Source organism: Solanum pennellii, chromosome 6, assembly GCF_001406875.1.
Source record: "Solanum pennellii chromosome 6, SPENNV200".
Lineage (NCBI taxonomy): Eukaryota > Viridiplantae > Streptophyta > Magnoliopsida > Solanales > Solanaceae > Solanum > Solanum pennellii.
Window position 1 is genome coordinate 58772937 of NC_028642.1, and position 11978 is coordinate 58784914.

General features: G+C 34.6%; 2 protein-coding genes across 5 annotated transcripts; one reads left to right on the plus strand and one right to left on the minus strand.

Annotated features, from left to right (window-relative positions):
- Positions 1-1678: 1678 nt before the first annotated feature.
- LOC107021197 (cell division control protein 6 homolog B-like) lies at positions 1679-11903 on the plus strand. 4 transcript variants are annotated; one of them, XR_003579031.1, is made up of 17 exons: positions 1679-2065; positions 2155-2251; positions 2619-2839; positions 3944-4018; positions 4093-4202; positions 4345-4451; positions 4594-4653; positions 5075-5148; positions 5603-5653; positions 5815-5864; positions 6142-6277; positions 7066-7155; positions 7539-7601; positions 7687-7782; positions 7903-7992; positions 8119-8240; positions 11757-11903. XR_003579031.1 is itself a non-coding variant. In XM_015221806.2 (16 exons), the coding sequence occupies exons 1-16, from the start codon at positions 1826-1828 to the stop codon at positions 8155-8157; spliced, it is 1599 nt and encodes a 532-aa protein (XP_015077292.1). In that variant the 5' UTR covers positions 1679-1825; the 3' UTR covers positions 8158-8692. The 4 variants fall into 4 exon arrangements, 1 of the variants encoding a protein (XP_015077292.1); XR_001456999.2 differs by lacking the exon at positions 11757-11903 and adding an exon at positions 9333-9443; XR_001456998.2 differs by lacking the exon at positions 11757-11903 and adding an exon at positions 8320-8692.
- LOC107021198 (60S acidic ribosomal protein P0-like) lies at positions 9037-11459 on the minus strand. The gene is made up of 5 exons (XM_015221807.2): positions 11030-11459; positions 10395-10463; positions 9965-10063; positions 9490-9882; positions 9037-9399 (listed from the first exon to the last, which is right to left on the minus strand). The coding sequence occupies exons 1-5, from the start codon at positions 11285-11287 to the stop codon at positions 9262-9264; spliced, it is 957 nt and encodes a 318-aa protein (XP_015077293.1). The 5' UTR covers positions 11288-11459; the 3' UTR covers positions 9037-9261.
- Positions 11904-11978: the final 75 nt, after the last annotated feature.

An 11978-nucleotide genomic window follows, 5' to 3' on the forward strand; every position in this document is an offset into this window, starting at 1 on the left:
TGCATAGTAATGGTGAAATAAAAAATTTCGTTAAGGGTGTTCAATTTTTTGATTTATATATTTCATACAATTTTTTATATACATAATATAATTTTTAACGAATAGTGACTGACCCCTGGATAAGATGAGTGATCGGCGTGAGGTTTGGAGTGGGTTGGGAGGGATGATGATGGGGACATTTGGGGTGTGCGGGGGGTTTGGGGTGGGGGAGACGATTAATATAAAATATCATTTATTCAAAACAAGAAATTAGTCCAAAATATGTACCAAAAACACCTTAAATCTTTCATTCTAATAGAGCCCACCATGAAAACATATAAGTTCAGAAAATGTCTAAATCTTGCCCATCTTTTAACTGTATGCACTATGCATGTATGATGTATATATATGAGAAAGAAATAATATACTTGCAACTTGCATATAGTATATACTTTGGCTATTAATTGAAGTTAGATATAAAAATTATTTATATATTTATTTTGCCAGAAAATGTATACATCATTTTTCTAAGTGATATAGGATAATGCAAATTTTATGCAAGCATTAACTAAGACTCTTTTGGATTTTGGTCCTATACATTGAATTTTTTCTTGGGAGGATATGTCACGTGGTCACTTTGGCTATTGAAATGACGTTTATTACCATATTTTCTATATTTTGAATAATGTTCTTTTATTTGATAATTAACTAAACCACGATTTTAGTTGAAACATACTCTAGGCATTTACATGTTGAAGACTAAACATGAATTTAGTACAAAGTTTGAAAATTAATTGAAATTGCCCTTAGGCCTTAGCCCAACATTAGAGAAGGTGGATTCCACATAGTTAGGCGCCCGCCCGGTTGAAGTTATGACATGATATTGGGTCATTTAAATAAATATTTTATTTTTTTGATTGATCTTTAAATTTTGTTCATAAATATAATATTTTATTTTATATTTCAATATTTTAAATACAAATAATTTCCGCTTTCAGTATAATTAGCTATGTCATACTGTATAACTTAATTCTTACAAAATTCACGTGGTAAGAGATAAAAGTTCAGTTTAAAAACTATGCAAGTTATATCACATAACTTAATGTTACATAACTTATGTAGTAGGAGGCAAAAAATTTAGTTTCAATATTGACACCTTATGCAGTCAGAGGTATGACTTAATTCATACTGTGTCGTAAGAAGCAAAAATTTAATTTCAGAAGTCACACAATATATCATTAGAGGTATAATTTAATTTATACAAAATTAATGTAGTAAGAGACAAAAACTCTCTAAACTTATGCCTAGCGAATTCGTTCATAGAAACATACAAACATTAAGCAACTTATGTCACATAACTTAATTACTACCAAATTTATTTCGATTAAGACAAAAGTTCTCTAAACCTATACTGAATGAATTAGGTCTAAGATACCTTGTTTCACAAAATTTCATTAAATGAGTTACAAAAACAAAATTAAAGACCATAATATTTGAAGATAAAAATTAAATATCACCGCAAATAGGAGCAATCCGTGCAAAAACATCATTCTAAATCTTTATTGAAGTCCATCATATAGGTTTATTTAGTTTTATTTGGGCCGTGATTTATTAATGGGCCGAATGATTCTAATTGCAAAGGCCACCAATAGAAGCTCATCACTTCAAAAACCATTTCGAAACGGCGGGAAATGCACTAGTGCAGTTTCCTCTTTCGCGCGAAACGAATTGAATCTGAGCACACAATTTATATCTTATATAAATAACAAATAATTATTCTAAATCTACAGAGAGGTTCACTTCAGTCGAACACTACAGCCAGTATTCATCTCATCGGAAGTTCAAAATGCCGACAATCGTCGACCGTCGTTCAACACGTGTCTCCGGTGGGGGTAAAGTCACCGATCCAATCGCCAGTGAGATTGAATCCACTCCTCAAAAACGCAAACTCAGATCCAGTTCCAGTTCCACTACTAAAGACAGTATAATAACTTCGGATTTAACTCCGTCGCCCTTGAAAAGCTCTCCGAGCAAATGGAAGTCGCCCCGCCGATGTGTCAATGACAGCCCTAAGAGTACTCCAAATGTAACTCAACTTCTCAGACTATGTTATGGTTTCATTATACGTTTAGCGGATTGGTGTTAATTGATCTTCTGTTTTTTTGTGGAATTAAGGCAAATCGCGGAGCTAAAGCAGTAAATCTGAGCAAATCACCTGTAAAAAGGAGATTATCGGAAAGTTTTCTAGAGAAGCCTATGTGGAATCCAAGAGGTTAGTTTGATTATTTGGTTTAATTAATTCCTCAATCGAGTCTGTTTACTGAATAGGTCAGTGTTTGCCCGGAGTTGTATTAATTTGTCTCTAGAGATCTGTGTATTCGTTTGAAAATGTCGAGAATCTCTAGCATTGAAATTGACAAATGTGTTGTTTGAATAAACTATCATAGTCCAATTGTAGCAGTATGGACATATTTATTCATATAGCATATCTCGACTAGTATGGGATTTAGTTGTTATAGTTGTTCTTATTTCGTTAAAATCTATTTTAATTATGTTAAAATTGATAAGGATCTTCACATTATATCTAGTGTCATGCCGTTTTTTCATAAAGATGTGCTCTATGCCGTCTCTATCTGTAGATATGGAGCAGTTAAATGGAGTGAAAGAGGCATTGCATGTGTCTAGGGCTCCATCAAATCTGGTGTGTCGAGAAGTTGAGAACAATAGAATTCTGGAGTTCTGTAAGCAAGCAGTGGAACAAGAGAAGGCTGGAAGTTTGTATATCTGCGGCTGCCCAGGGACTGGAAAGTCTCTATCAATGGAGAAGGTTAACAAGGTCCTGGTTAATTGGGCAGAAGAGGTATAGCCTGTTGCTTGGTGTGTTTCGAAACTTGATTTGTTAGTTTGAGATGAATGCTTTTTAAGGAATGATGTGAATGCTTTACTGAACTGCATTTCCTTAGTCAAACAAGTTCATCCATCCACTGCATGAACTGTATCTCCATTTGCAGTGTTCTAAAGTTTGTAGTGCTATTGGCCTAAACCATGTAAAAGATGTAGTCAAATTACTAAGTAACACTTTATGTTGTAGTGAATTACTGACCAACATTAACAAATTACCGTGCTTCACTAGGATTGAGATATGTTAAATGAAAGGAATTGGGGCTTCAATAAAAGTTTGCTATTGTAATGGCTACAGAACACTTGAAATAGTTTTACAAGGGAGAGGTAATTCATTCTGATTCCTGAGATTTAAGCTTGGAATGGATTTCATCTGACCATATAATATGCAAGTAATGCATTTTTGAGACTCTTATATGTTCTTTATTGTGATAATGTTATCTTAAATATTTTGAATGAATTATACTAGTTCTTGTACTTCCGTTACTTCTGTTTTTGGTCTTCTTTGGACTGCTTTTCCTTGAGCCAAGTGTCTATTGGAAACTACCTCTCTACTTTTGAGGTTGAGGTAATGTCTGTGTATACTCTAGGCCCCACTTTGTCAAACTACATGGGGTAGGTTGTTGTAGAATTATAGGAGTTCATCTTTCAGATTAGCGATATATTTGTTGGTGAAATTTTTACTTTTTCCATTCCATCTACTTGTTTGATGATCTGAGGTTCTTCAAGGATAACTTTTCATGCTGTAACATGCAAAGAGCAGACTCAATCGTGTTTCTTTTGGTTATACTATTTAAGTCCTCATGATAAAGGGCTCAGGGGAAGTTTAAGAGCTATATCAATGCTTCAATTTGAGTTTGATTCTTCATCATGTGCAAGAATTGTTATAATATTTACTTACTGATATAGTGAGATTAAATAGCTTCATAGAGAGCATCTTTATATGAGAGCTCTGCAAGTGGTTAAAGGGTTTTCAAAAGATTTTCTTCATCAACAATCTTCCCAAGATGTATCCAACTACTCTAAAAAATTTTAATCATCTCTTTTTTTTCGTCCATTGCAGTCTGGTTTTCAGGCTCCAGACACATTATCACTCAACTGCAGTTCTCTGTCAAACACATCTGATGTTTTTGGCAAGGTACATTGCTATTGTACTGATTCAGCTGCTAAATAACTCATTTCTGCATGCTTATGCTTTACTAACAATTGCAGATACTTGACAAAATTACACTACGGAGAAAGATAAATACTTGCACATCACCATTACAGTATCTTCAGAAAATGTTTTCTGAGAAGCAGCAGTCAGCAGTCACAAAGATGTTGTGAGTTTTCTTCTAGATGTTTTAGTAATTTTTACAATTGTGCCTCCCTTTTTTTTCTTTCAAGATTCCATGGTATTGATAGTGCTTTTTAGATTTTTTAATCAAACTATTTCTCTGCTTAATAATGTAATGCGTTGAACAGGTTAATAGTTGCTGATGAGTTGGATTACTTGATCACAAAAGACAGAGCTGTGCTTCATGAGCTGTTCATGCTAACAACACTCCCGTTCTCCAGATTTATTCTGATAGGTACTGCAGCTCTTGGACTGCAAACGTGAAGCTTTTTTGATCTAATCATTTAATGTTTTTCTAATATGACTAGTTATGATATTGTCGAAAGAAGCTATTATTCTGCTAATGATTGCTCCTAACTGGGACTCTGCTTTGACAGGAATTGCTAATGCAATAGACCTAGCAGATAAATTTCTTCCAAAACTACAATCCTTGAATTGTGAGTATTTTCCTTTCTGTAAGATTGTTTATTTCTAAGTCATATTCTATCTTCTTTGACTTCTTCTAGTTTAGGCAGAGAGGTTAAACAGGTCTTAACTTGTGGATCTAAGTATTTAAGCTGTTAATAATTTTTTTTCGCACCAAGCTTCTGAATGTTACCACAGAAGATATTTTCAAAAATGTTGAACCCTGCTTAATGACTGCACCACAGAGTTGTCCAAGTGTGTGGCAACACAAGCAATTGGATAGAGAATGTCAACTAGCTTAGGTTATGGGTTCTTTGATTTTCTGTAGTTTCATAAAACAAGGTTATGTGGTACAAAGCACCTATTTGCCATTTCACCTCTTAATGCAGCTTATGCTAGATTACTTATTGTATGTAGAATAGTATTTAATCTGACTTATACATTACTTTTCAGGCAAGCCTGCAGTTGTAACATTTCGTGCCTATTCTAAGGACCAGATCATCTCCATTCTTCAGCAGAGATTAAAGGTAACTCCATGGCTTCTACTCTCTTCTTCTTCCTGTGAGAAAAACGTGATAGTTCTACCAAATGGATATATTTATTTTTATTTATTTAATGCAAGTTGTCAGTATATCGTGAGTGGGTATGGGCTCAGGATATGAGGACAAGTTCAATGACTGGTGTCATAACTCATAAGCATCTAAAGTTTGAACTCAAAGTGCTTCCAGTGATATGTTACTGATGCTTTGTTGTCGAATCAATTGATTCTAATGTAAGAACCTAGAAACCATTAGAAATTGCTCCACTTAACTTGCATACTACTACAGTAACTTAATCTGCTTCCTTTTTGTCTATAAGTTTAATTGAAAATGTGAAGACAGCTGCTGATATTTGCAGCCTGTTCTATGTTATCTGCATAAAGCATGGTGCAAATCATTTCTTATGGTTAACAGAGTGACTAATAATTTGACTGCTGAACAGGCTTTTCCTTACACAATCTTCCAGCCTCAAGCATTGGAACTATGTGCACGGGTAGGTACATTAACATCTGGATTTTGCTTGGTTTTATTTCTGCAATTTCTATATATGCAGTAAGACTACACATTTGTCCACTGCTACTTCAGACTTCTGATCCAAGATATATTTATTTCACAATCCACTGTTTCCTCATATAAGTGCTTCTAAAATGGCAGAAAGTTGCTTCTGCATCTGGAGATATGAGGAAGGCTCTATGGATATGCAGGTTTGTGAATATTCCTGCAACTTTGTAATTTAATTTGAGGAGATGGCATTTAGTCATGGAGTTTATGACTGGTAGTGTGAGTTACTGGCGAAAAAAAGAAAGGCATAAGGAGATCAATTTTTCTTTCTAATTTGCTGAAGTATTTTTAGCAGAAGTGATGCTTAAGTTCTCCATTGAGCACTTGAGAGTATTAATCCTAGATCATGGATTTTTCAAGAGCTTGTTGTACAGCTTTCTCTTGATTATGAGCAAATTTTTTCCTTCATCATTGTTTCAGGAGTGCAATTGAGATGTTAGAATCTGACATAAGAGATTCTATCAATAGCCTTGATTTACCATCACTACATGGAGGAGTTTCTGATCAACAGAGGGATTGTGCTTGTGATAAATCACTTATACACGAGAGCAACGTTGTGAGTATTGATGTCATTTTCACTCGTTAATGTTTTGAGTTTGTAAACTAGTCATTCTGGAGGATCTATAGTTGAGAGGGTAGCTCTGATTTGTATAGCCAAGTCATAGTGTGATCCCAACTTCAGGATTTGCATAGGTTTCTTCTCATTGCTTCTTTTCCTCTGATTCCATATTATTAAATTTTCTGTAGATATTAATCAAATCTAGAATTTGAAATTATGGATTGAAGGGTAACTGAACAGCAGAATAAAGTCAGTGTTGAACTTCTGTTGCTTCACATTTGTGCTTGTTTGCTCCCTTGAGATATCAAATTCTACATTAATGGAGCCGAAGCAAAATATGGTGTACAAGTATTTGAAAATTATAAACAACTATAATACTCGACCTCATTGTTCGTATATGATAAAAACATACCAGCATTATTCCAGCTTGCAGACATACTATTTTATATTCTCCCTTATAAACCTGCTAGTAAGGGTCAGTACTAGTCTCAGTACCCTGCTTATTACTGAATTTTTCACCAACATACACGTGGGGTTTGGGGAGGGTTGTACACAGACCTTACCCCAACCTTGTAGAGATAATGAAGCTGTTATATATAAACAACAATTACTAAATTTTTCCTTATCAATGAACACCTTGTTCAGCAATTTGTATCTTTTATTATTTTTTGTCTCTTAATCTCCAGCAAGGTCTCAGCTGTAATTTCATGAATTGTGTATCCTCATTTGCTTTTTAGCTTTACATAGCATGTTGTGTTTTCTTAGAAGTTGGAACCCCTTTACAGGTTAGGGTTGATCATGTGGCTATTGCTTTATCAAAGGCATATAGATCGCCAGTGGTGGATACTATACAATCACTTCCACAACATCAACAGGTAAATGTTCCCAAGTTACTTGACATAAGAAGATATCTACTGTTCATTTGGTTTCATTTGCTTGTAAGTTTCTAGTTATAAGAGAATTCCTGACCCTCCACCCAAAGAAGAAAGAAAAGGAGAAAATAGAAACCAATTGACAAAAACGGAAAGCTATTAGATTATGGTTGAAGTATCCAGATATTGATAGAATTATTGAAAACACCTTTAAGTATTCAAATATTTGTGATGGCGGAATTGAATGCAAGAGCTAGAATCAACAGTAGAACCGAATGCACTCAATGGTGGTGCCACTTCTTTATGATGTTCTTCTACATTAATGCTTTAAGGCATTTAAAAATATCATGGTGGTGGTGAGTAATGCTTAGTGTACTGCACTGCAGATTATTCTTTGCTCTGCTGTCAAGCTATTCAGGGGGAAGAAGAAGGATGCCACTATAGGCGAGGTAATTTCTATTTGTAACTATAATGGTGAGATCTTAGTAGGCATAAGGAGAAACGAGTTTTGAAACAATTTGTAATCCATTGCAGCTGAACATCTCTTACCTTGATATCTGTAAATCAACTTCAATACCACCAGCAGGAATCATGGAGCTATCAAACATGTGTAGAGTGCTAGGAGACCAGGTAAAGTGTTAAATAAACTTAGATGTTGCTCATTTCGGTCTACTTTTTCTCTTTCTCAATCATGAGTGATTTATTAAAGACTGGGAAGAAGTATAACTCAAGGTGTACATAAAAATGCAGGGTATCCTAAAACTGGGGAAGGCTAGGGAAGAAAAATTAAGTAGAGTAACTTTAAAGGTAGATGAAGCAGACATCACCTTTGCATTGCAGGTACGAGTTTGTCTTTGCTCTTTTTTCTGATCTTGCTTCTTGGAGACACCTGCTTATCACATAGTTGTATAATTTTCAAGGATTATGTAGTGATTGTACTAATATTTGACACTGATTTTGGATCAGGGAATACGCTTCTTTCGAAATTGCCTTCAACAATCTTGATGATTGACTTAAACAAGATTGTGATTCTCTATTATTTATTCAGTTGCTCAAATAAATTGCCAGTTTTTGGTCCAAACATGGAGGTACGTTTTCCCCCTTGTATTTCGGTTGATGCTGTTGGAACGGGATATATGTTAAATCGTTTGTTGTGTGTGAAAACAGAAATCAAACTTGGTCATATATGACTTACGGATGAATGGAACAGGAACATATGGGTTCTCCACTAAATGTTGGAATTTCCATGTGGCTCCCTTATCATACTTTTAGTTCTCAAAGAGAAAAATACAGTATATTATAGGAAGAGACTATCAACTAAGAGAGTTGTGGAGATATACAGTAATACAACGTTGAATGTCTTTCAATTTCAAGAATTTCTGGAAACAAATTTTGACATGTAAACTTTGTTGTATTATTACCGATGCTGATTCTCATCTTCAAGAATCAACGGGGAAAAAAAACTTCAACTTATTATATTTTTTTGCTGTTCTTAATGAAAGAAATCAAATAAGGTGAAAAGTGTAACTTTTATCCCTAGTTTCTTTTATCTTTACAAGTCCCAACACCCTTTTGTCCCCTAGGTTCCATGCTAAACTCTGCTTATGAATGTACCGCCTGTAAATAGGGGCGCTAAGGTGATATTATTTGAAGGAAGTGGTTCATCTTCTGAGTTGTCAAGAAGGGAAAAGGAGATTTATAGAGCCTCAAGTATAAAAGATTAACTGAACACTGCCATCACCCTAGCAAATATTGGTCCTTCTGCATGACGAAATATTGCAGATCAGAAAAAAATGATTCTCTTAATGATTCCTATGAACCTGAAAAAGCAATATTTCACACTAATTCTCAACTTATAAAGCTATGCAAATAATCATAGAGATGTGGAGCAAAAATACTTAAGGATAGCTCAAATTTAAAGTTAGAACCCCACTGAAGCAAAAGGAACTAATATCTTCTTCAGTGCACAAAACATCTGAATGATAGCAAACTAAATGAAAATTGTTCAAAAGTATCCTAATAGAAACACCAAAAACAGCATTCATCATAACTAGTACCAAATCTTAGGACCTGATAGGTAACAAGCAAACAGGTTGATGATTAAACAACTCAATCAAACAATCCACCAACAAAGTCATCCTCATCCTCTTCCGGTTCTTCTTTCTTTTCCTCCTTGGCAGGAGCTGCATTCCCTTTAGCAGAAGGAGCAGCTGCAACTGGAGCAGCAACAGCAAACTTGCTTGGGTCCTGCAAGTTTAAGAATTTTGTCAAGATAATGTCAAGAAGAACAGGTATATATTAGTTAGAGGTCTTTCGGGATTCACAGTTGGTGCAAACCTTCAAGTACTCTTTCACTTTTCCAGCTTGTGGGAATGAGTACTCTGTTGCAATGGCAAATGACAGTACATTCTTGTACGAGTTGATGAATATGTGTGGAATAGCAGCAAGAGTAGGGTAATCGAGAGTCATGGAGAGACCAACAACATTTGTCAGACCAGCAGCAAACCTAGCGACAAGATCATTATCTGTGAGTTCAAGAACCTCAGGACTGAAAACTGAGCCATTGTCGTAGACAGACTGGACTATCAGGCCATAAGAGAATGGCTTAATGAGCAACTTAGACAGAAGGGCAGACTCAGATGAGCCCACTTTTTCTCCCTTCTTAATAATCTCCACAGGGGTGATGATCTCAACTGTGCCTTTGTTGATTTTCGTTGGGATATTTAGTACCTAAAATACACCGGGATGTGAGATCATATATTATAAACAAAAGCATAAGCAGCTTAAGAAGCATATCTTAAAAGAACTAAACCTGAAAGAAACTGGTCTGGGAAGGATCAAGTCCAGTGTTTCCAGGAGGAACAACCACATCAATTGGAGCAACAAGGCCAACGCGAGCAGGTGCTCCAACCTTTTTCATTAAATGTTAAAGTCAGTATCTCATATTTCACATCATAAACTCAAAATCAACAGGTGAGGATTGGTAAACTCAGATCATATGATTAATCAGCACATTTTTAAATGATAAACAAAGCATAAGGCTAGCTAGTCCTTGAATGCAAATAGTAGGTTTTTGTTCCAGAAGTTCATTTCAGGGACAAGTTGATTTAGTATAGTCTCTTTTACACATCCACTGATGATACAGCAAAGAGTTTTTTACCAGCAAACCAAGAAGATAATTATATTGATATGTAAAGGAAGAAAAACGGAGAACAAAAAAGTAAGACATGAACCTATTTTACCTTGTACTTAGAAACTTCATCACTGACTTCTTTCAAATCTCCTTTGGTGAAGATTAGTCCCACATTACCCTGTTACGATATGACAAATGGGGTTAAGGCAAATGCCATTGTTGACCATTTAATTCAACTAAACATCAATCCCAAATAAGCTAGTTGAATTAATGATATAACTTTTCTATCTGTTTAGACTCAGTTTTTGTTCAAATATGACAAAGTCACAGACAATGCTGTTAATAGTACACCAACAATGAATTAAACTTGCCAAATTCCAGCTCAAGTCCCTTCACCCCTTACCTCTTAGGGAAAAAAACAGTACCTATTTCTTTGGTCCCAAGCAACCAAAAAACAGTAACAGTGTCAATCAACAAAACAAAATACAAAAACCTCAAAAATAGAGGAGCTCCAAAAAAAAAAGGAAATAATGAAAGCTTCTAGTGTGATTTTGAACCTACATTTCCGATTTTTTGGAAGATGAATAAGTTTGAATACATATTATACAAAAGAAAAATAAAACAGTGAAGACCAGAAATATAACCTAACAAATCAGTAATGCTATGATATAGTAATATGATCGAAAATGAAGAAATATGAGCAGCAATTTAATAGTATAATGAAGAAGAAATGTAAAAACAAACCACGAGGCATTCAATGAGAGCGAGAAACGCATTATTTCCAGTCTTCTCTGCATGGATCCTGATAGATCTCTTCATCATCGTGTTTTTTCCCATCAAAACAATGGAGTCACCACGTAATCCCTTTCGAATCATCTGTAACTGATTTGAACCCACATTATCTGCTCCTACAATCAGGATCTGTTGATACGTATCGAGAAGCTTGCATAGCTTCTTGTCATAGTTAACCTTCTTCTCAGCTTTTGTTACCTTCACCGCCATTGCTTCTGATTTTTTTGCGAAGAAAAAGAGAGAGCTAAGAAAAATGGTGAGAGAAGAGTGAAAAATGTGAGCCCTAAAGCTCAATATATATGGAAAAGGTGGTCAGGTTTTGCAGGGTGCAGGGAGACTAGTGCTTGTACGTAAACGGATATACGTTCACAGAAACAATTAGAAAAATTCCTAAATGAGGAACTAAAAGTTTTAAAATTTATAGTTTGATTTCAGTAATTAGTTTAATTTCTTTATTAGATTAAGCAATATTAAGTCACCTAAGTAATTAGTGCATCACATGCATTTTTATTCGCGTAAAGACCTAGTAAATTTTCCTTATAAAATTGATCCTAATTGCATGGCTTGAACTCAATACTTATAATTAAGTATCAAAATATATTTTATTAACCTATCAAATTAAGGTACAATATATAATACAATAGGTTAAATATATTAATATTGTAAAAACAATGTACAGGAGATTATCGCTAACAAATTTTGATGGTCATTCATGGACGACGAAGAAGTTAACAAATTTTTTAACAACAATAACGAGAAAGATGAGGATCGGGAGATTTTTATGGTGACGTGGAGCCTTATATATGGCGGAGGTAGCTATGGTCTAATTTATTAAATTTTCGTTAATTTTATGTTTATATTAATATTTTGTATTAAAAAAAATATTAAATTTAGTTGAACA